The sequence below is a fragment of the Peromyscus leucopus genome, chromosome 9 (genome assembly GCF_004664715.2).
Source record: "Peromyscus leucopus breed LL Stock chromosome 9, UCI_PerLeu_2.1, whole genome shotgun sequence".
Lineage (NCBI taxonomy): Eukaryota > Metazoa > Chordata > Mammalia > Rodentia > Cricetidae > Peromyscus > Peromyscus leucopus.
Genome location: NC_051070.1, coordinates 76,416,940 through 76,441,440, shown reverse-complemented (window position 1 = coordinate 76,441,440; position 24,501 = coordinate 76,416,940). Strand labels below are relative to the sequence as shown.

Genomic DNA, 24,501 nt, shown 5'->3' with positions numbered 1-24,501 from the left:
ATAATTAAACCGTGCCTGTTTAGGAGCTGCTGGACACTTCCGTTCCTCTAACTACTGTCTTATCACGCTCTCAAAGACTCACCCAGCAAAACACTGCTGCTGCTGATAAGACGGGCATCACCCAGCAGCATGGATGCTTACACAGCCACAATCTCTAAGTAAGGCCTTCAAAATGATGTGGCACAACGTGGAAATTCAATGTTAACACCACATCAAGACAAATAAGTTTTATTTATATAAAAAACCCAGGCTGTACAAACACAACAGAAAGCCAGAGATGAAAAAAGTTTCCAGACACATAAAATAACATATCTCATCTACAAGATTATTTACACTTTGGGGCCCGTATTTAAAGCCACAGTCCTGAGGTCAAGTTGACAAGTTCCCAAGTCTATAATAACTCACTTGGGAAGCCAACAGCCATGGCACTTCTACGAAACATAAACGGAGGGAGGAAACCTTAGAAGGTACTACAATGTGAAGAGGTCTCAGGACTGAGCTTTTAATGATTTTTAAAGGTAAGAAACAGTAAAAATTATGGTGTCCCTGGTAGTAACTGTATTCGTGACACTTCTGTCTGGGGAAGGCAAGTAATCTGCACAGACAGCTCTTACCTTGTGTTTCTGATGCAGTAAATTGCTATTTCATCTTTTTTGCTTCTGTGGCAATAAGGATGGAACCCAGGGCCTTGTGCATGCTAGGCAAGCACTCCACAACGAGCTGCACCCCTGCCCACCCCCTGTCTCTAAACACACGAGATTATAATAATACATTCCATACGACCAGAACGAGTCCAGGATTCATCAAAAGTTGGAGCCAAGTTTCAATATTTCCCGACTCTTCCTTCACTCTTGTTTAAATGCAAAAGCCGACAGTTTCTGATTGGTGGAAAGACCTAACGCTTTTTGCTTTTTAGACAGTTCCAGATTCTCCTTCGATGCTTCTTCCTGGTTTTCTGGCTCACAGATCTCACGTTTTCGCTTCTTCTCTTCGGCTCCGTCGCTGGCAAGCTCTCCTTTGGCCTTGTTGGTCCATGCCTTTGTAAAACAGTGGGTGAAGAGATTTTATGCTTGGAGAAGAAAACAGCATGAAAATGGTCTATTTACTTCCACGGGTATGTCCTTGTAGACAGAACAGTAATCAGCACTAGACATTTTAGGTTTATCGTTAAAGGTTCTAATTGTTGACAGATTGAGATTTCTTATTCTTTGGAAGAAAATATTTGCTAACTAACCATCTGAACAAGGTGTAAATAGCCAAATATTTAAGCAACTTTGTAAACAATAGCAAAACTCTAAACAATCAGGTTAAAAACACAAAATAGATTCTAAGCAGATATCTCAAGATACACACAAATGGCCAACGGGTAACACAGAAAGGCTCAGCCTGTCTCATAACTAGGGTTCAAATCACAACTCACAAAGGTAATGTCCACATGAGTGTGGCACTGAACACTTATAATTCTGGACACCTGGGAGCCTGCTGAGACAGGACTGTCAAGAATTCAAGGGCAGTCTGGGCTAATTAATTAGATCCTGTCTCAACAAACAACCAACAACCATATGTACTTGGGGGGTGGGAAACAAAGAATGTACTTTCCTTGAGCACTAAGGATAAACATGGTGTGCATGTATACATATAGGCAAATACACATGCATGTACATTTTCAATTAAAACAAAACATAGTCAGCAACTAGGCTCAACACTATAGTCTCAGTATATGGGGGAACATGGTGGGGGGGGGGGCAGAGGCAGGAGGACTGCCCAGAGTGTGGGGCAAGCCTTACTCACATAGTCAGTTCCAGGCCAGTCAGGGCTATAGAGCAATGTCCTGTCACAAAACCAAATACTCCCCAAAGCCATGGGATTATAATCCCCATAATCATGGGATGAAAATGTAGTTCAGTGGGAGAATGCTTACCTAACATTCACAAAGCCCTACATTCTATACATAGAAAAAACAAAACTCCCCCAAATTACAAAACAAAAACCACACAATCACAAATTTTGTTAAGTCTCTCCCTCTTTTGTGACAAATTCATTCATGTCAATTTATATAGAAAAATGACAATGCTAAGAAGGTTCTAAATGCGGCTGGAACAGTTGTTTTCTAGCTTCTGGATCATGCAATACCTATCACTCATAAAGCCCAATTCATCAAAGCCAGTGTCTGCACCAGGGGTGTCTATACCAAGAGGTGCATATACCGTGCACTACCTCTCTGAGGAAGTAAAGTCTGAGGTTTAATTGGCACACCACCCACATTCCTTCATTCCTAAACACAACAGAGGCGAGCCAGCTCCCAGACTAATTTTTGTGTGAAAGCTGGACCAAAGCGCCAACAAAAGGAATTATTCTCATGTAAGTAGATAGCATTAAATTTTTTCTGCTTTGGGGTTGGGGATTTAGCTCAGTGGTAGAGCGCTTGCCTAGCAAGCACAAGGCCCTGGGTTCAGTCCTCAGCTCCGGAAAAAAGAAAAAAAAAAAAAAGAAGAAAAAAAATTTTCTGCTTTCATGGACTTGAAAACAGTAGTTTAAAGTTTGAATTCATTTTTGTTTATTAATCCTTTTGTTTTCAGTTCATAACTAAAGCATCCCTCTGGGGGAGTATTCCCGAAAAGGACACACATTTACACAGGTAGCTTTTAAAGTTATCTGCTCAGTAACAACTACAAGTCCACTTGTCAAAATTCACCCACATCTAATTTCCTCTTCACCAAGGCTTTTTTGATGTATTCAATTTTCCAACGAAAAAGGCACATAAAAGAACTTTTAAACCTGGGAAATCCACCGAGGTCTCATCTCAACACGGTAATTCTTACCTTCCTTTCTTCGGCGGACAATACTCTAAATCGAATCATTCCCTCCTTTATTATGTCCGCTTCATCTGAAAAGTTAGGATTGTCACAAAGAATATGACCTCTATTTTCTTCCAACCACATCTGGAACCCAGTCTTCGGCCTAAAGTAATAATTATGTGAAAAAGATTATGGGAAATATACTAATTAAAAGATCACATGACCTTTGAAATTAGTAACTAACCATCAGCCTTTCAAGAATCATATAAAGTAGGGAGACACAACTATACTAGTTAATAATATCCATATTACTTTCAAGAGCCTGGGCATTGCAGGATCTGTGGTGATATATTGAGTATCCCAATAAATCTTACCTGGGGATCAGAGGACAGAGCCAGCCACTAAATTAGACATAGAGGTCAGACAGTGCTGGCACACACTTTTAATCCCAATGGATCTCTGTGAGTTCAAGGCCACACTGGGCTACATGAGAGAAACAGAACCAGGCAGCGGTGATACACAGCTTTAATCCCAGTAAGTAATATGGCAGGACACAGAAAGATATACAAGGCGTGAGGAAACAGGAACGCGCTTTCTTGAGGCTGAGGATTTTGTAGAGGTAAGCTAGTGGCTGTTCTGCTCCTCTGATCTTTCAGCTTTCACCCCAATAACTGGCTCTGGGTTTTTTGTTATGTTTTTTTATTATAAGACCTTTTTTTTTTTTTTTTGGTTTTTCGAGACAGGGTTTCTCTGTGTAGCTTTGCGCCTTTCCTGGAGCTCACTTGGTAGCCCCGGCTGGCCTCGAACTCACAAAGATCCGCCTGCCTCTGCCTCCCGAGTGCTGGGATTAAAGGCGTGCGCCACCACGCCCGGCTTATTATAAGACCTTTTAAGATTTGTGTTACAAGGGTCTGTGAGCTGGAATCCTTTGCAGGGTAATTCAGGAGGACCACTTACTTTACATCTGTCAGTGCAGAAACATGAACTCGGCATTTTCAGCTCTGTGTTTATAGGTTCAAGGTCTGCAATCTCTCTGAGCCCGTCTGGCCTGAGAATTCCCCCAGCTGTCACTCATAGGCTCATCATTTACCAAGCAGCTATCTGAACCCGTGCTGACTTCTCAGCCCTCCCGACCTCACGCCCTCTCCGCTGACCTGGGTTCTTCCTGCACCATCACTAGGGAAAGCGTGGACAAAGCACACTGTGAACTGGACTGGACTCTGTTATACCTTCTGCACAGACTGTTTGACCATCAGAAGGTTTAATGGAAAGATCTCAGTTTCTGAGCACTTGCTGTCACGCATCCTAGACGCTTTGTGTGTATTACCTCACAGCAAAGCCCTATGATTTGGAAATAACACAACTGATAAACCAGGCAACTGAGACTCAGAGAGATCAGAGAACAAGAGCAGGACCCGAGACTGAACAGTTAAGCAGCCTGACCCCAGAATCTCATGTTTAGTCCACCTGCAGTCTAGACTGCCTTTCACTATGCTGAGGCTGAATAGATTCTAAATACCCTAAATGATAAAGGTATTTACAATTAATTTACAATCTTATTTTTAATTAATTAATTTTGAAACAAAGTCTCATTATGTAGCTCTGGCTGTCCTGGAACTTGCTCTGTAGACCAGGCTGGCCTGGGAACTCACAGAGATCAGCCTGCCTCTGCCTCCCAAGTGCTGTGATTAAAGGGATAAGCTACCACACCTGGTTGGGACACTGTATCTTCAAATTTCTTCGTACTGACCTTTGGGTTTCCGAGTTTTGAGGGCATATAGCTGGAGTTTCAGATGATGAATTTTTAGGATTTTCTTTTACTTCCTCTGTCTTGTCCGCCTGTGAAGTTCTTTTCTGGAAATAGGATGCTGCAGACGCCTATGAAAACAAACAGATGTGTGAGTCTGGGGACAAACATACAGGCATTTAAAAAGGGGATTCTGGGGCTACACCAGGACTGAACATACTCCCCAGCCACACAGAGATAAACCCAGGCACCTCATCTACCCCAGCACAGAGGGCACAAGGCCACCAAAGCAGTACCTGCTTAGACTTTGGCTTGGGAATGAGAGGCTTTATAACTGGAGATTTTTCATTATTTGCTGCTCGATTAAGAGGGGTGGACTTCCTGGAGGATTTGTTCATATTGTCCAAAATATTAGTTGAGCGTGATGAATTCATCGATACAGCTGGTTCTTTGGAATTAACTAGCACCTGAAGAGAAAAGAGCATATTATACTTGAAGAAGAAAACAGCCCCACTGTAGTATCCTTTTTGGAAATGAAGCCATGGAGTACAACCCAAATCGAGACTGAAGCATATTCTCTCAAATACCACACCCCAAAGACAAACAGGGAGAACCTCTCAAAATTATGCGCACTCAGTACTCAGAATTAAGAGGAACGCTTAGATGGGAATGACCTCAGGGATCTGTCTTTAATCCCTCAGAGTCTAAGGAGGTCATTTGGAAATATCTTTTAATGACATTATTCAAACAGAAAACAACACTGGTTACCTTGAAGGGGTTTACCCGTCCTTGGCTGCTAGAGAAAACTGCACCTATTACAAGAAAAAAACTCTCAGTAGTGGTTTTGGTTTTTTAAAAGGTAACTTCTTTCACAATAGTAAATAGAATATTTTAGTCTGTATTATATGAAAACAAAGGTACTGTACAACTTTTTTTTTTTTTTTTGAGACAGAGTTTCACTAAGTCGGTGTGACTGTCCAGGAACTACTATGTAAATAAACTAGGCTGGCCTCAAACTTAATATCAATCTCCACTGCCTCTGCCTCTCTAGTGCTAGTATCAAAGGTGTGCACTGCCACACCCGGCCCCCATGTAACTTTAAAACAATTAACAAATACAGATGACCTCTTTCCTTCTTCTGAGACAAACTAACGTTAGATGGGAACTGTCCCAATTTGCTGCTATAAAACACACCAGTGTGTAGATCCCTTATCTCTGGTGGCCATGCAACATGGTGTTAAGGTGAATAATCCCTTGAATGCGGACACCCACGCCCACCCGTCAAGGAAACAACCTACTGATGCCTCCCGTCTTCTGACATTTACCCCCTTTCATTTGCCTCTCTCAAAAACGCTCTTTACACCTTCAACTACCACCTTCTCTTACAACCCTATCAAATGTTTCCAAAGCCACTGACATTACTGCCGTCACTTCCTCCTCGCCCGTACACCTCTCCATACAATGGTATAAGGTCCAGCCCTCCTTCGGTAACCAAATGCTTAAATGCTGGAAATCCCCAACTGAGGCTCCTGTTTCTTCTTGCTTTAAAAACTCTCTAACGCATGCTCACCTGTGCCCAAGGTATAAACTGTTCTACTTATGCCAATGGTTTTAAATTTATTTCAAGAGTTTTTGAAGCAAATGCCTAACTATGACCTACTTAGCTAATGGCAACACATCAGCTTCCCCTTAAACTTGTTTGCTTTTCTCTCGTGTTTCTGATGCTCTACTGTTCTTCCCTTGGAACCGTCTTGCACCTTAGGAACACCTCAACAACGCTACCTGTTCTTTCTACTACCACTGCTCTAGCCCAAGCCCAGCTGTTCGGTCTCACTTGGATAGTCTTAGGTCCATTCCTCCTCAGTATCACGTGTGGTTAGGTTCTGCTTAGAACCTACAGCAGCCTCTGCTTAGAACTTACCAGCCTCCTGTGGTTTTTACCACAGTCTGGAACATCTTTACCATCTGCCTGCTGTCTATCCCTCTGAGGCCCGACTGAACTAACTGCTCTTTTCCTCCTGTATTCTGCTGCAGTCTTCACACACAGTGTTTCCTCTGTCCCTGCTCCCATCCACTCCTCCCTCGCTGGCGAATTCATCTCTAGTGTCTGCTGTCAGCGTTCCATGAGGACATCGTCTGGTACCTATCCCCTTCTGACAGGATTACGGCCACTGTTACACCCTCCAAGTTTCCAGATATTTCTCACCTGATTTGAGCGCTGGCATATCAGGGGAATTTGAACTCTGGAATAAGTTCTGCCCTGTAATTAAAACAATACGATGTCAGAGAGGAAGACGAAGCCATCCTCGATACTTAACATCTAGACAGCAGTGATACCTTGAAAAAATATGGGAATTCTATTTCCCTCAGCCAACCAAACTGGAAAAGTAATTCGATAGCTTTCCCCTCTTATTCATTTATTTAATTTACTGCTGCTGGAGGAGGGCACTCTGTAGACAATTCTGCAGAGTCAGTTCGCTCTACCTTTGGTGTACTCTGGAGGTGGCACCTGGGTTGCCAGCACGGCACGGCAAGCGCCATCACCTGCTGAGCCTCCGTATCTTTCATGACGTGAAAACCTGTCTCACCGTGGTTGTGTGACTCCAGTTTTTCTTCTGGAACAGTCTCTTCTCTGTCCTCAGTGTCTTCTTCAACTTTGTTTCTGGCCCGTGGCTGGCTCCATTCTGTAGTGGTGTGACTGTAACTGATGGACAACAGTATTATTCCCTAAGGAACAAACGCAAGACCCATTTCATATTCCGGACAGTGAAGGAAAATTCAAATGGCCGTTGTTCTTTTACCCAGCATTCAGTTTTCTTCTGAAATCCTCTTCTTCCTCTTCTTCTGTCTGGGTTTCTGCCAATTCAGCCGCCTTTTCTGCAGCAAGTTCACTGAGTTTTTGAGCCAATATTAATTTCCGAGAGCGAGAAGCATATTTAATGGCTAAGTTGACAGCATTTTGAGTCATTAGACTGGCAAGTTCCACACAGCGAAATTCTCGTTCCAGTTTACAAGAAAGCTAATCAGGGAAAATAAAAATCAAATCCTGTTAAGTCAAACTTAAAAAATCAAAAAACCAACAGGATTAGCAAAACCAAAAACAGTCTTCTGGGCAAACTATCTCATCGCTTCTATAATGCACAATGTTACATCTGCAAAACTGAAAAGTATCTTCCATTAATGGTGGGTTGGCTTGACCGGCAGTATTTCTTGGCGACTTAATGAATAAAATGACGCATTTACAAACAGTAGCTTAGCTTCAATGAGACCTGACATATTTCAGATGTTAACTGCATGAAAAGGCAGCCGTTCAAAATTCAAATGTAGCTCTCCCCAATGCTTCTCCAGCTACCACCAATCACAACAGGGCAGGGAATTTTAAAAGGTGAATTAAAGCAAAACTAGTTATTACTTTGCTCAGAACTTGCAAACAAATGTTATTAAGTGAATTTGGATGGGAGAAGTAAACATCCTTAAAATTTCATGTACGCCTGTGACCTTCAACTACAGAAACAGCTCCACAACTCGTAAGTTAACACTGCATTGATTATGTCTATAATATAAAGCGGAGGGTGCTGTGGAGCAAGAGGGATGGCTCTGTGGTTACGAAGGAAGGGCCCAGAGTCTCGAGCACGGCAAACATGGCTCCGGCAGGCCCTGCCCCTTTCCCTCCCTTCCTCCTAGCTAAACCATAGATTACATTCCTGAAGGTAGCCACCAAGGTCCATTCCCTTGTTTGGCTACTTCCTCCTCCTGAGGCTGACCACCAGGGTCCAGCTATCAAAGTACTGCAGTCCAGCAATCAAAAGCCCCCTTTTGGCTGCCCCAATTAACATGCCCAGTCAAAACAAGCCAGCTCATCCTAACACGGGGTTTCCCCCTTTCCCTTTATAAACCGCCCCTTGACTACGGGCCGTGTCTGTCTCCTCTCTACCCAGAGGCAGTCCTTGTTCTCTGGGGCAAACATCCCTTCCCCTCTCCCTGTTCCCTTCCTTCTCCCTCATCCTCTGTCTCCTGTCTTTGTCTCTATTTCCTTGCCCTTTGACCCTCTGAGACAATTAAATCTCTTGGTGATGAGAACTTGGTCTTGAGGTGTCCTGTGTCGATTCTAGTTCTTTCCAAGGACACTTGCTGCTCCTGAAGAGGGCTCGGGTTATGTTCCCCACACCCCCACACTGGCCCTAACTCTCTGGAACTCCAGCTCCAGAGGGCCCAGCACCATCTTCTGGCCTTTGTGACCACCAGGCACTCACATGGCACATACACACACATGCAGGCAAATGCTCGTACACATCAAGTAAAAGTAAATATTAAAAAGGAAGAGGAGGAGGAGGACCATTCACTTAATACATCTTAGAAAATACAGGCTCTTTTTGGTTTGAATTTTGAAAATTCAGCACATGATAACTCAAGCTCAAAATGAGTTCTTGCCACTGGGAAGGACACCAGAGGTCTTGGAGCACTTGTAATTGCACACCTGACCTATGAGCAAGAAGCTCTACACGTGCACCGGAGGCTCCCTGAGACTGCTGGTATGGCAAGTCCCGGGAGCGCTTCTAATCAGGAGGAACTGTGACTCAGAGGGCAGCGCGGTTCCTGCAGGAGCTAGAATGAACTGACAGTCACTTCCCTCAAAGGTCAACAGTACACATCCAGTGGAGAGGACATGGGATTACAGTCCTTTCAATAAACAAAGCTGAAATGAGGACAAGGAACCCTAAGAGACCCTGCTCCAAAAATAAATGTAGTGAAGACCCCAAGGCACCAGACCTGGCCACTGGTTACGACAAAAGGCTGGGAAATCCAAATGCCCAAGGACATTTTTAAAACTCTCTAACCCTGGAGATCTAGAACAGTCCACACCTAAACTTTGTGGTGTAGACAAGCAGGAGTCACAACAATGGCTCTCAGACATGTAAGTCACCTGGGGCACAGTGGGTGGGCACAGCTCCAGGAAAGCTCACTCTCCACCTATGGCCTTAGCTACAGGAAAAATTTCAGATGTTTTAACTGTAACATCAAGAGGAAGATAGAAATTTTAAGAGAAAAGATAAAATCTATAAACCCTAGATGGTAGAATTTAGTGTGTAAGTTCTAACTAGGGCTGGGCATGGTGGCACATGCCTTTATTCACTCAGGAGACAGAGCAGGTGGATCTCTGAGTTTGAGGCCAGACTGGTCTACAAGGCAAGTTCCAGAATAGCCAGGGCTATACAGACAAACCCTGTTTTAAAGAAAAAAAGGATTTCAACCTAAGAAAATGTGGTAATTTAAATGAATCTGGCCCCTATAAGCTCATAGGGAGTGGCACTACTAGGTGTGGCCTTGTTGGAGGAGGCTGGAGGGCACATGTTTAATTGGGCACTTCTGTTGGAAGTGTGTCACTGTGGGAGTAGGCTTCGAGGTCTCTTTTTCTCAAACTTCCCTCGGTGTGACAGTCAGTCCATTTCCTGTTGCCTCTGAGTCAAGATGTAGACTCTTGGCTCCAGCACCACATCTGCCTGCATTCTCCATGTTCCCTGTCATGATAATGGACAGAACCTCTGAAACTGTAATCGAGCCACCCCAATTAAATGTTTTCTTCATAAGAGTTGCCATGGTCATGGTGAACTTTCATAGCAAGATAAACCCAAACTAAGACAGAATAATTAAATGTTCCTTTTTTCAGCACATTCTACTCACCGCAAGCATTTTCATCAAAAGTTCTTGCTGCTCTTTTACTGCCTGATTTTTAGTGCTCTCCTCATAGTCATAACCATTTTCAGCCAAGTAATCAAGGTAGTTGTGAAACAAGACTGAATGCCAAAATTGTTCCTGCAAAATGGATCAAAGTACATAAAGCCTTTAACATCCCCTTAATACCCCTCAAGTGTTAGGTACATCTTACAATACCAGCTTTAAACTATTTTCTGAAACCCTCCTTTCTATATAAGCTTATTTTACAACTCTAATTTCAATGTGGTATTATAGCTCGGCCTTATGTTCCAATCTTTTAAAAAAAGGTGTCTATGTGTGTATTCGCATAATATTTATATCTCTTATATTAATTAGTTCTCAGAGAACTCGGTAAACTAGTCCTGTAGATGACTTGTTTCCTAACTAGAATAACTAACTGCAAGACTTCAAATGTCTTTTAGGACAACAGAGCTAGGTCTAGAGTAGGATGAGTTTATGGTCAGAGAGCAGCAGGCTTACCTGACCCTACCACGGAAGGCCTAGCCCCGGTAAGGCCCTCCCAGTCATAACCACTTCCTTTGCAGTGAGCCCTGGAAGCTGTGACAATGACCACATCAGGTGGCCCTGGGATCACAAGCAGTGCCCTACTGCATTATTTAATCACTGTGTAGTAATACTCAACACTGGCCGCTGTGATGACTTAAAGTCTTCTGTGTCACGGGTACTCACTATCAAATTGAGAGTATTAAGACATCTGCATACCTCCATCTGGCCTTTCTCTGTCCCAGTCTGACAATAAGGAAGCTTAAAGGATAATATGGCCACGGCGGGACGTGGAAGGGTGGGAGGGAACCGAGACCCTTTACAAGGGATGCACCTGTCAGTGAAGAAAAAAGTCCCACCTTAAAGACTTTCTACAGGATGACCAAAGCTGCTAAAATAAAATCTTTTCAGCAGTTAGGAACTACGAACAGTAATGCTACTCTAATAGGCCCGTGGATTTCAAATGTTTCATAACTACTCCTAGTATTATTAAATGCCCACCAGAGAAATTAAGAAGCAGCCACACTCAAAAATGCTGTTCACATGATACATGCCCCTTTGTCATGAAATGTCAACCTCTTCTTTACTGTTTGACAATGTGAGCCGGGCATGGCGGCACGCCTTTAATCCCAGCACTCAGGAGGCAGAGGCACGCGCAGATCTCTGTGAATTCAAGGCCAGCCTGGCCTACAAAGCCAGAGTTCCAGAACACCCAGAGCTGCAACACAGAGGAAACAAAAAAACCAACCAACCAAACCACCAACCAACCAAACAACCAACCACACCAACAAAACCACAAACTAATTTTTTTTTAGCATACAATCTTATTTTTTTTTTCTTCTCTTTTATGGTTTTATAGAGATTGTAGCACAGAGTGTGAGATAGGAGTATGAACACTTCAAACGTGAAAAACCTGCTGTGGAAACTGCCATGCACTTAGTCACAAGGACCAGTCTGCCACTTGGGTGAATGAAAAAGGCAGGGCATGTGCATTCACAGAGGACAAGGACACACATGCATGCCACTAACAAGCAGGAAGAACATTCTATCTGTAAAGCGACCAGTCTTTTATTTAACCTTTCCCAACTCAAACACTTCCTTGATTTCACCACAAAGAAAAAAGATACGATTAGGATTTTATTTAAAAGTCACTTTCCAGGCCATTGTACATCACAGCAGGACACTGATCATATTATTTTCTTAGCTTTAAAGGCTTGAACTAAAGACTTTTTCCTCATGGAGGAATTGAGGCGTGTGTATGTGTGTGTGTGTGTGTGTGTGTGTAACATTTGACTGCTAATTTAGTAGAGTTTGTCTATTATGAACACGTTTCTTATAAACCATGTTTAAACTACTTGGAGTAGGAAATGTGAAAGGGTGAGCTATGTTACTAAGGAGACAAAGCTACTTCAACTGCCTTTCTAACTGATCACAGAATCTGTTCTGTTATTATATTAAAGGAAGAACTGAAAAACTGTCAAGCTACAGAACACTATGTATGGCCAGTGTGCAGATTATCCCTCTGCAGTAGGCAAGCTTTACACTAGCCTCTGGACCGGCCAGACTCTCTTCTGGGTTTCAGGGGCCGTTGTCACACCTCTTTAAAGCACACATTCGGGAACATGACTGTACGAGCCTACCTCTTCCAGGCGGCATTTGATTTGTGTAGTATAGTACGTGCAGCCAGGACTCTAACCAACGCTTGTTAAGTGAACACAACCAGAGAAACGAATCCGGGCCAGCAAGACGGCTTGGTGGGTAAAGGGGTCTGCTGACAAGATTGATGGCCTGAGTTCCATACCCTTAGGAACCATGGGCCAAGGAGATAAACCACTCCCACAAACTGGCCTCATACCTCTGCGTGTTCAACACAGCATTCATGCACCCACTCACATCATACACATACACAATAGAAAAGAAAAACCAATGTACTTGCAGGTTCATTAAAGAGGTTTGTCTTTTTAAAAACAAAAGAGCAAAGGGAAGAAGGCTGCTCTTTGCTCACAGAAAATAGCACAGATAAATTAACCCCAGTTATGTATTAATCACTAGTAATCATGAAAACATTCTTTGGAGGCAACAATGATAGCAGTTTTGCTAAACAGAAGTTCAGTTCAAAAGAAGTACAAGTGAGCTGGGTGTGGTGGTGCACACCTTCAACCCAGCACTCAGGAGGCAGAGGCAGGCAGGTCTCTGTTGCAGGTCAGTCAGGGCTATACAGAGAGAACCTGTAGGTTTCTCCCCACAAACAAGTATAGATGTTATCTCTACTACAGCAATTATTTTTAAATTCATACTTAAAGGAAGGTGTTTTGAACTCACAAATTAATCAATTAATTAACTTTAAAGTTCTGGGATTGAAACTGGGGCCTCTCCCATTAAACTGTACTTCCAGCCCTTATTTAACTATTTTTAACAAACTGTACTCCCTAAATTGTGTTAAGAAACACATTTAGCTGGGCAGTGGTGGTGCATGCCTTTAATCCCAGCACTCGGGAGGCAGAGGCAGGAGAATCTCTGTGAGTTTGAGGCCAGCCTGGTCTCCAAAGCAAGTTCCAGGAAAGGTGCAAAGCTACACAGAGAAACCCTGTCTTGAAAAAAAAAAAAACAAAACAAAACACACATTTAAAGTGATAGGAGGTAGAGATAGTCTTAGATAATCTTAAAACCTGCCTAGCATTTGTGAGGCCCTTCATTCAGACTCAAGCACTGCCTCTCCAACCCCATCATCAAAACAAAATAGTAAAGAAACAAATATTATTAACCATGTACCACAAAGCAAAATACCTGTGACCAAGAATGGAAAGAATTTGGACACAATGGCACATGCCTCTTTAATCCCAGCACTTGGAGGCAGAGGCAGGTGGATCTGTTTAGTTTGAGGCTAGCCTGGTCTACAAAGTGAGTTCTAAGACAGCCAGGACTACAAGTAAGAGCTACACTGTCTCAAACAAAACCCCTAATTTTTATCAGCTAACCTTCAATGGACACTACTCACTTGGTGACATGGACCGTCTATGTATACTCTACTTACAAAATCATTTCACCTTCCCAGCAGTTCTGAGATGGGTACTTTCTGTGCAAGAGCTGAGGAAAAGGCACGAAGTCTAAACGGTACGACCTGGCTGCGCATCAGGCAGCATGACTCAGAGACTGAGCTGTGGACCTTGAAGTAGAATATTTGAAGGTGTGCCACTTCTGTTCATGTTGCATTTGTTGAACTCTGTGAAGCTGTGTTACTGTGCCTGTCTAAAACACCTGATGGTCTATAAGAGCTGAACGGCCAATAGAGGCAAGAGAAAGGATAGGCGGGGCTGGTGTGCAGAGAGATTATATAGAGGAAAAAGATCCAGGAGCCAGATAAGTAGGAGGACATCAGGGCAGGCCACCCAACTATACAGCCAGCCACGGAGTAAGATTTACAGAAATAAGAGAACAGGAAAAGCCCAGAGACAAAAGATAGTCAGGATAATTAAGGTTAAGGAAAGCTGGCTAGAAACTGAGCAAGCTAAGTAATTAAGAATAATTAAGAATAATTAAGAATTAATAATTAAGAATAATTAAGAATAAGCCTCCATGTGTGATTTATTTGGGAGCTGGGTGGCGGGCCCCCCAAAGAGTAATAAAACAACAATAGACCTTGAACGATACCACACTGACTTTCTGAGTAACAAAGCCCACACTATCTTTACCACAAACACCAAGAGCAAACCGAAGCCTTGAGAAATTTTAAATAACTTTCCTGATAGCAAGGACGGTAAGTTTCATTAAACACAGCAGTAGACTACTGAAGAAAGCGTAGGGTCTCTTCCCTGGTCTTTAGTTATCTCTACCATACAAAGGAAAACAATCATCTCTAAATTAGTGTAAATGAACGAGCAGACAGGCACCGTGGTACACAGTTATCCTCTCGCTGAAGCCAGCCAGGCTCAAATCCTTAAGAAGCTCTCAAAAAAAGGAGGAGGAGGAAGAGGAGGAGGAGGAAACAGCAGCAGCAGTGACTGAGTAGCACTTTCCAACCTCTGAAAAAAAAAATCTTTGTTTATTTAGAATAAGACCAAGGAAAGTATGAAAATACCCTATCTCAACGCACAGAACTAAACACATTTTCATTTTTTTCCCTTTCTGTGTTTGAACCACAGTCACAATACAAACCTCAGGCTAGCCTTGAGCTAGTCCCAATTCTCCAATTCAACCATACCCGGCAGAAATAAATTCTTCACAAGCAGACTCTTAACTGTTGGGATTAAAGGTGTGCACCACCACTAGCCAGCTTAATTTTTTTTTTTAAAGATGTGTTTATTTTGTGTGTATGAGTACTATGTGTACCACATTCATACCCAGTGCCCATAGAGTTCAGAAGAGGGGTCCCCTGGAACTGGAGTTATGCATGGTTGTGAGCCACCATGAGTGAGTACTGGGAATCAAATCCATGTTCTCTGTAAGAGCACCAAGAGCTCTCAATTGGGAAGCCACTTTTCCAGCCCCCATAAGCAGACTTCTTAGCATCTCAGGGTTTCAAATGTGCACTGTACTGTAAGGCTATCCTAAATGTGATAGAACAGACCTGCAATTCTAGCACTCAGGAGAGTGGAAAGCAGGAGTTCAAGGCTATTTGTGATTATATGGTGAGCTGAGCCCAGTTTGGGCTACATGAGAATCAATTTCAAAAAAACCAAAATAATTTTTAAATTAAATTTTGTTATTCTTAATTATAAGTATGGCCGAGTGTGGCTTTGTGCAAGTATATAAGGTGTCCCAGGAGGCTAGAAGACTGTACTGGATCCCCTGGAGCTAGAGCTACAGTTGTGAACAGCACATCTTTAATCCTGGCACTTCAGAGGCAAAACAGGTGGCTCTCTGAGTTCTAGGCCAGCCTGGTCTACATGTTGGACACTGTCTCAAATAATAAGATGAAACAAAATGAGTCATCTTAACTTTAGTAAGCACTAGAGAGGCCAGCAAAATTCCTCATGGGTTCAAACCATAACCTCCTATTAAGACGTAATATGAATTCTTTAACTCTAACTCAAACTACTAAATAGCTTTATTTCTAGAAATAGAAAGACAAGAAGTTTCTGAGAACAACCAAACATTCTAACACTGATTAAAAGTTAATCAATGTAGTCTCAAAACAAAACACAAGATCTCATTAAGTAACCCTGGCTGACCTGTAACTCATTTTGAAGACCAGATTGACCTCAGACTCAGAGATTCAGCAGCTTCTGCCTCCAGAGTGCTGTGCCATCACGCCCAGATTTTTCTTTAAAAATTAAAATTGCATTTCCCCCTGTACAGAGGATGGCATTTAGGGCCTCCTGCATGCTAAGCAAGCATTACCAATAAGTCATATCCCCAGCCAACTAATATAGCTTATAATACTAAGTATGTCAACAATGGAATTCTGCAGATTCTAGACAAACGTGGAAATAAGCATTAAAAACCTTTATGGTACTAAATTCACTTTTGCATTGTCTAAAAAGACTGTATTTTCTCTTCTCAAATCCCCACAATGTAGACTACTCCTCCCTCTGCCCCCACAAACACTCCTGTCTTGTCTCATAGTCTGCCTAGAGATGCCAGGAATAGAATATAGGAATTCCTGTTGACTTATTCTGTCTCTGGAGATACCCTATTCTGGATATTTTTATAAGTGGAATCAAACAATATGTAGTCCTTTAAAACCTGATTTCTTTTACTTAGCATAATGTTTTCAAGGTTCATTTACATTATAAGTATGTATCAGCAATTTATAACTTTCTACAGCCCAGTAATATAGATAGATCACATTTTAATTTTCCCTTCATCAGCTGACAGAAGACGAAAAGCAAATAAATGCACAGAGAGTCTCATACAAAGAAGAAGTGGAGCCAGGCAAGTGTACAAGTGTAAATCCCAGCACTCAGGAGACAGGGGGAGGACTGCCTGAGTGAAGAGGCCAGACTCAGTTCTACAGCAAGATCTTATCTCAGTCAACTTTCTACACCGTGGAATAGCCCACCTTAGCTGCTGGGGATTTTCATGGATACCAACCACCCAGTAGTGATCAGATTTTCCTCTGCAGTGTTCTCTTATGTTACATATAGGAGTCCATGTATTCCCAAGGCCTCTGTTAAGCATGCGAACACAGCCTTCGGAATCCACATAACAAGGAGTACCTAAATACCAACAACAAAGAAATCACTTGAAAATACAGCTATGCACTGTTAAATAAACCTTCAAAAGACATACCAAGGATTCCACTTCCATTTCAAAAGCAAAAAGTGGGGGAGATAATTCAAGGTTGCTTTCTGAAAAACTTCATTACCACACAGCCCCAACTGGGAAAAAAAAAAAAAAAAAAAAAAAAAAAAAAAAAAAAAAAAAAAAAAAAAACCACCCTGAATCTGACTAAAATTTATTTTAAAAAACCAAAACCAAAACGACAAAACAGTTTCAATGAAAACTATGCCCCCTGCTGGAATATAACAGTAATTATCTCAAGTCAATTCAACTTTTTAAAAAGTTTAAACACGTATCATCTGAAGTCTCCTGGTTAAGAAAGATGGTACAATGACCAGCACTTGCTCTAAAGTAATGCTTTGGCACTGTTTTATGCCTCTTTTCTTTAATGGTCTTATTCCTGTTCTGTCAAAAGCTCCCAGGGAAGCAATTCTTAGGAAAAGAGTGAACACATCACTGTTGCCCACCTACTGTTCCTCCTCAGAAGGTACAAATTACCCCTTTTGTTATCGGCTACCATTTCCCACAGGTGCTAGACCTGGTTGGCACTTGGGAAAAGAAAAAGCTGGAGAAATGGAGGCTACTCATGGCAGCATTATTCAAGCGTAAATAACCAATAACCTTCCAACAGAAATGGCTGATACAGTCAAGATGAACCAAGGTTTTCAAGTAAACCAGTGGTCATTGAAGTGGTCATTCCTAGTAAGCTGTATTTAAGCCCTTGAGAATTAGCAGATGTTTAAATAAGGCACTCTTCAAAGCACCTGTTACAACCTACTGTAAACAGGTCAGTAATAGGACTGCCCAAGAGAAATACCATGTGACCGACAAATGTAACTTTAATCTTATTATAGTACTTTTAAACAAGAAATTTTAGCATTTAATCCAATATGCCCAAAATATTATGACTTAGTACGTATGTAGTCGATGTACATAAATTACTGAGGGTTTTTTTTTTTTTTTTTTTTTTTGGTTTCTCGAAACAGGGTTTCTCTGTGTAGCTTTGGCGCCTTTCCTGGAACAAACTCGGTAGCTCAGGCTGGCCTCAAACTCAGAGATCCGCCTGCCTCTGCCTCCCGATTGCTGGGATTAAAGGCGTGCGCCACCACTGCCTGGCTCTGAGTTTTTTTATATTCCTTTTTTTTTAACACTAATTTTTAAAATCCAGTATTCTAATTTATAGCATATCTCAATTCAGAATGGCCACAGTTCAAGTGTTCAAGAGCCACACATAGATTAAGCACAATTTTAGAAACTTACTAACTTATGAGTAGAATTCACAGGGAAAGATATAATTTTATCAATGATTTGTACCTTCTACTTGCTACATAATAAATAAATACCAGGAAAATAGAGTTCTCCAGGGCTGGAGAAGTGGCTCAGCGGCTGAAAGCACTGGCTGCTCTTACAGAGGACCACAGTCTGGGGCCCAGGACACAGAGAGGGAGCTCACAACCACCTATACTACAGCTCCAGGGAATCCAATGTCCTCTTCTGGACTCCTTGGGCACACACATACACATAATTAAATAAACATAACAATACAAACGTAACTGCCTTTGTAAGCTCTCTCACCAGAATTCTCATGAAGAGAACAATCACTATTCTGCATAACAACTGCAGTTTCCATGTCATAGTAAAATTTAAAAACTTAAATATAAACAGTATTTTTAAATAAAGACGAAAATAATAAAATTATTTCCTTCTTGAAATATGTTTTTATTATAAAGAAAGAAAATTATCTTGCCTTCAGCAGAAAACCCCAGCCACGCAAGGTAGGATTTCCTTGTAAGAGGAAGAGGGTCGCCATGCAAAACCTGTTTTTTCTTTTGCCCCAACTCGAGCAGCTGAACGCCAAGGCACTGATCTCCATCAAACCCTGTACCTAGAGAAATGCATATATGGATCAGGACCAGAGGTTATTCAGCCATCATCAGGTCTGAATTATATTCTGGAATTAACTTTATGACACATTCTTAAAATAGCACTGTTTTTATGGTTAACCCACACAAAGAATCGTTCTGATACATTAGAAACAGATTAATATACTACACTGACTATTTGTAGAAAGCAGTTATTCATTCACTCAGGAACATTTGTGGAGGCCATAACCGACACCATTTCCTTGTCACGATCTTGGACTATATAAATGTAGAAAGGGAAGTGAGCAACAGGTGTTCACCACTTCCTGCTTCTTGACTGTGGATGGAATGTGACCAGCTAATTTAATAAGGATGATTGCCTTTACATCCTCACCATGATGGACTGTGCCAGAGTAAGCCCTTCTTCCTCAAGCTGGTTATATCCCGTACTTTCTACTATTATTATCATCATTATCACCATTATTATTGGTTTTTCAAGACAGCGTTTCTCTGTGTAGCCCTGGCTGTCCTGGGACTCTCTCTGTAGACCAGGTTGGCCTCGAACTCAGAGATTGACCTGCCTTTGCCTCCCGAGTGCTGGGATTAAAGGCTGTACCACCACTGTCTCACACAGGTACTTTATCACAGCAACAGGAAAAGAAACTAAACAGGGCAATTCAGAAATGGCTGGATACTCTGTCTTAATCCCAATCCAAAACTCATTTACCAGACCGGGCTGGCCTTGACTCACAGAGATCTACCTGCCTCTGCCTCCTGAGTGCTGAGATCAAAGGCGTGCGCCACTAGTGCCCAGCTTCATTCACCATTTTTTATGAGACTAAAATAGCAAGCTTTACAATCAAGCATCCTGACACAGTCCAATCCAAAGATACTTATTTGAGGAATGATGGTAGGAAAATATTGTCTTTGTTTCCAGTAATTAAACCATTATGTTTCTATAAGAGTAGAAAACTTCCCATGGACAGCAAACACACTGAACTCATAACATATACATTTTAGTCAAGGTGCTTCAGGTGGTGGGATGGCAGGCACAGTTCCGAGTGCATATTGGGCATTCTGAACCCAGTGAAGTCACACCAACAAAGACAAGCCTTATACGAACACTACAGACTTACTGCACGCTTTGAATTAATTTATGGTTGCATTTAGAAGCCTTTTACCATTGCTAAATTTTTTGGTGACTGCCATTCAGTTATATAACCTCATATGGGCTCACGTTTAAAAACTGGTTACAGTGACACAGGAACAGGGACTGGAAAGGTCCTAAGACAGAAATAAGGATGAAGAGTTCACAGAACAGAGTGGCCTGCATGACCACAGCAGCCTGAGAGACAATGGAAAGGCAGGAGGCTGAAGAAACAGATGAAGTTCAGATCATGCAGGACCAGGAAAAGCCTTGTTCTGGCAAGTAGTTTGGTTGCAACTATAAAAATGAAAGGAAGCTAGAGAAACGTAAGTAGAAAAGGGAGGCGAGCTATGCTTTTGAAAGATCACCCAGGCAGCTATGCAGCAAACAGACTAACATGCCAGCGTTAAGAGCTCAAAGACTAGTGGGGGCGACCATGACCAGCAATGCAGCATGACATGTGGGTGTCAGTTTATGAAATGAGACAGACTTGGAATGGGCTAGTCCACAGATCAAAACAGGTTCTGACCATACTGAAGGAGTTTATGTGGCTTGAGCGTTTTTTTTTTTTTTTTTTTGGTTTTTCGAGACAGGGTTTCTCTGTGTAGCTTTGCGCCTTTCCTGGGACTCACTTGGTAGCCCAGGCTGGCCTCGAACGAGCGTTTGTTAATATGAACTGTTAACATGCTAATTACCGAGGTGACCAAACTGCTCAAACAGAACGTTTGGAAGAAAAATTGTAAAGGTTTCACTTATATGGCTAAGATGAGTTCGAAAGGCCAGTGAAAACACAACACACATTTTTCAAATGAGCAACTGAATATGGATGCCCACAGACAAAGTATGAGGTAGGACTAGTATACCAATTTAGAAGACATGGACACACATATTTAAAACCGCATTTTTAAATAAAATCCCCTACAGTAGTTTCTCAAACTGTTTTGGGGTGGCTTTTTTGTTTTGTAGAGACAGGGTCTGACTGCCTGGACAGATATAGAGCTCTGACTCACCTGGAACTCTTACGTAGACTAGGGTGACCCTGAAAGCAGGAATCTATCTGCCTCTACCTCCCAAGTGCTGGGATTAAAGGTGTGTACCACCACACCTGGCTTTTAAGTTGTATTTTTGACACTTGTCATGATATCAGTTTGGAGTTGCAAATAACATTTTAAAAAGGTGAAATCAAAGAGTAAATATCGCTCCTAAGACCTTAATTTCAGTTACACTTGCACATATGTACAAAATGGCAACAGAGAATCTATTTTTTGTTTGTTTTTTGAGACAGGGTCTCTCTATGTAGCCTTGGCTGTCCTGGAACTCACTCTGTAGACCAGGCTGGCCTCGAACTCACAGAGCTCCACTTGTCTCTGTGTCCTGAGTGCTGGGATTAAAAGCGTGTACCACCGCCGACTAGGGAGAATCTAATTTTTATTGTAGTTGCGCTGTCAACAGACTGCAAGGCTCTGACCTTCCGAGAATACCAGGGAAGATGAAGTTAACTCCAGCAAAAAGTCAACACCAGGAGGAGCCAAAAGGAGAAAAAGAGTGGTCAGTGATGTTGAAAACAAAACAAATAACCTTGATCAGTAACCTCGCTAAGGTCTCTGTTAACATGGAGGGAGGGCAGGGGGCGAGATAAGGACAGAGCGAGGAAAAGGAGGTCCCTGCTTCTGAAAAGCCACACTCATGGTTGCTCTGGTCCATCACACTAGAAGTTGTAGGTTATTCTGAGGTATTTATACTCAACAGTGGACCTGCCAAAAGATACACTTTATACATGCAAAAACCAGGTTTTACCTTGGAATTCCCTCTGTAACAGTCTATAAATAAATGAAGCATCCTCATTTTCCTTGCTTAGTAACGCAGCAGAATTTTCTAAATTCAAAGACTACAGAGATGAAAATACTAAGTAAATGTAAAAGGAGGTATACAATCAAAACAAAAGGAGGTCAATAACAATTAAAAAAAATAGCTCAAATAGTTTCCATTTTACTCAAGATACTGTTATCATGTAAGACACGGAAAAACCCACCTCTATGGTAAACAATGCAAAGCTGTTCTCCATGTCCCGCCATGGACACCACGGGTCCAGGAAGGCAGAAGACTTCCTTCTGAACACCTCCAATAGTAAACAGCCGGAGGAGCAAGGCACTAGTAGCAGCAGCAGCCCACCCCTGACCGAGACAAATGGCTTCAATATCCTCACTCTGAGGCATGTCTACTATCCACTCTTTGCTGGAATCCCAGGAACTGAAGTGCAGGCAGTGAAGCTTGCTAAGAAATAAAACAAGACAGAAACAACTGAAGTTTTACATGTGGTTTTCTTTTTCTCCCTGAGACAAGGTTTCTCCATATAACAGCCCAGACTGTCCTGGAACTCACTCTGTAAACGAGGCTGGGTTCGAACTCAGAGATCCACCGGCCTCTGCCTCCCGAGTACTGGGATTAAAGGCATGCAGCTATATGTGATATTTTTATACATAACTAATCATGATGCCAAAGTTTATTTTTCTATTTTATTACTACAATTGATTTTAATGAAGTAATCATGAAATTCATGAGGTAGTGTGTGTGCGTGTGTGCATGTCTAGTATCAGGCATAAAACCACTGCCTTAAAGGTGATAAATAATCTGTGTCTGTTACATCCCAAACCCATGAAATAAACTTAAAATAATCTATGTTTAATCTGTTGACTCATATTTTTTAAGGATATTTGAAGATATAAGAACATATTTACAAAATACTGAATGCAAAATAGGATGTAAAGGCTATGAAGTATTTCTATACCATAAATATACAAACAACAACCAAGACTTTAGCCAATTACAAAGTAGCAAAACTTTAAGCAATAGTTCTGGATAAAAAAAAAAAAAAAAAAAAAAAAAAAAAAAAAAAAAAACCATGAAAGAACAAAAGAACAAAAGGCGAGAAAGAAAAAGGAATCATGTATTATCAGTAAAACTATTAACACTGCTACAAGTTAATGTATTTCCAGTCTTTTCTCTCTATGAATTTGGAATACAGGTACCACCTGAATTTGGTAACAGAAGAAAAACTAACTTTCCGAATAGTAATTTTAAAATAAAAAAGAAATATACAGAGCTGTAATATATGTCTAAGGAGAACAAAAAGGATATCTGTCTACCTATCAAACCATGTAAACTAGTCCATCCTTTAAAAATTTCAAATCTCATCTATGGCAACAAAACAAACACACACACACACACAAAAAAAAAACTGAGGCCAGCAGTTATTCAAGACTAGGACTGAATTAATATTAAGAAATATGAAGCCAGGCGGTGGTGGTGCACGCCTTTAATCCCAGCACTCGGGAGGCAGAGCCAGGCGGATCTCTGTGAGTTCGAGGCCAGCTTGGGCTACCAAGTGAGTTCCAGGAAAAGGCACAAAGCTACACAGAGAAACCCTGTCTCAAAAAACCAAAAAAAAAAAAAAAAAAAAAAAAAGAAATAAGAAAATTTTCAGATAATAAAAAATATTCTATACTCTGTAGTATGTACTTACTCACAAGTATATACAAATCTGTCAACTCATCAACCTGAAGTATGGTTACATTTTCTTGTATATAAATTATACTACAATAAACTAAATTTTAAAAGGAGGGTTCATACAAAAAAGATGTCAAGGATACATATAAAACTATTAATTCTGAGAGAATTCTAAAGGGAATTTTCAAAGGAATGAAAGGAACTTTCATTTTCTGAATGTTCTATGAATGGTACAGTAATAATAGTAACAGCAGTAACAACACAAAATATAATCTCATCTCTACTGTATTATAAATTACATCCTATCATTTTCCCATGCAGAAGATGCAAATGAGGAGACAACTGGAGCACAACACTCTGAGGTGAACTGTGTTTACACCCAGTTCTAGTTTCTGGTGTTCTGTAGTAGAAGACACAATTTGATCTAACAGTTCAGTGCCAGATTCCCCCTATGTACCTTGCTAGCTCATCAGCGCTTTCACAGGCCAACAAAATTGCTTCATGGGAAAGAGTTCCCATTGTGTAATTGAATGCATTGGGCAGGTGCGTTGCATGGTGGATGGAGGTGTCGTGGAACTCCACATCTATGGCACTGTCTTGATCATCGTTATAGCAGCGAATAATCCCAACAGAGTTCCACACCTATGAGTATGTAAGATCAAGTAAGAAGAACAGCAACTCCTAAGGCTACATTGCAAGAGCTCTGACTAACAACACTGTAACTCAAGCTGGACCTAGAGTTACCACACTTTATCTAACTCAGTATAGCTTCAGAAGCAGTGGTCATATGAGAGCTACAATGACTAATTATTCTTTCCTTTATAAAAAGTCACAGAATCAAATGGCAAATGGAGTGTTTAACATGGTAAGAATTACATAAGTAATACAATTGAAAAAGCACTTAACCAAGCCATTACATTCTTCAAAACAAATACCTCGAACTTTGCGTTTCTACACAAATAAAGATGTAAATGCCACAGATTTATTTTTCTGGTCAAG

General features: G+C 41.5%; 1 protein-coding gene across 1 annotated transcript in view; it reads right to left on the bottom strand.

The window, feature by feature from the left end:
• Nucleotides 1–212: 212 nt before the first annotated feature.
• The window catches only part of Wdhd1 (WD repeat and HMG-box DNA binding protein 1), a 43,883-nt gene continuing 19,594 nt past the window's right edge, over nucleotides 213–24,501 (bottom strand). The window contains exons 12-25 of the mRNA XM_028873580.2: nucleotides 23,960–24,144; nucleotides 22,028–22,269; nucleotides 18,734–18,871; nucleotides 16,766–16,922; nucleotides 10,984–11,098; nucleotides 10,228–10,359; nucleotides 7,347–7,564; nucleotides 7,134–7,249; nucleotides 6,752–6,805; nucleotides 5,314–5,357; nucleotides 4,842–5,012; nucleotides 4,549–4,676; nucleotides 2,823–2,961; nucleotides 213–1,037 (exon numbers count right to left, since the gene is read on the bottom strand). Of these exons, the coding sequence (XP_028729413.1) occupies nucleotides 846–1,037; nucleotides 2,823–2,961; nucleotides 4,549–4,676; nucleotides 4,842–5,012; nucleotides 5,314–5,357; nucleotides 6,752–6,805; nucleotides 7,134–7,249; nucleotides 7,347–7,564; nucleotides 10,228–10,359; nucleotides 10,984–11,098; nucleotides 16,766–16,922; nucleotides 18,734–18,871; nucleotides 22,028–22,269; nucleotides 23,960–24,144 (2,031 nt within the window). The 3' untranslated portion in view covers nucleotides 213–845. The remainder of the gene's footprint in view (nucleotides 1,038–2,822; nucleotides 2,962–4,548; nucleotides 4,677–4,841; nucleotides 5,013–5,313; nucleotides 5,358–6,751; nucleotides 6,806–7,133; nucleotides 7,250–7,346; nucleotides 7,565–10,227; nucleotides 10,360–10,983; nucleotides 11,099–16,765; nucleotides 16,923–18,733; nucleotides 18,872–22,027; nucleotides 22,270–23,959; nucleotides 24,145–24,501) is intronic.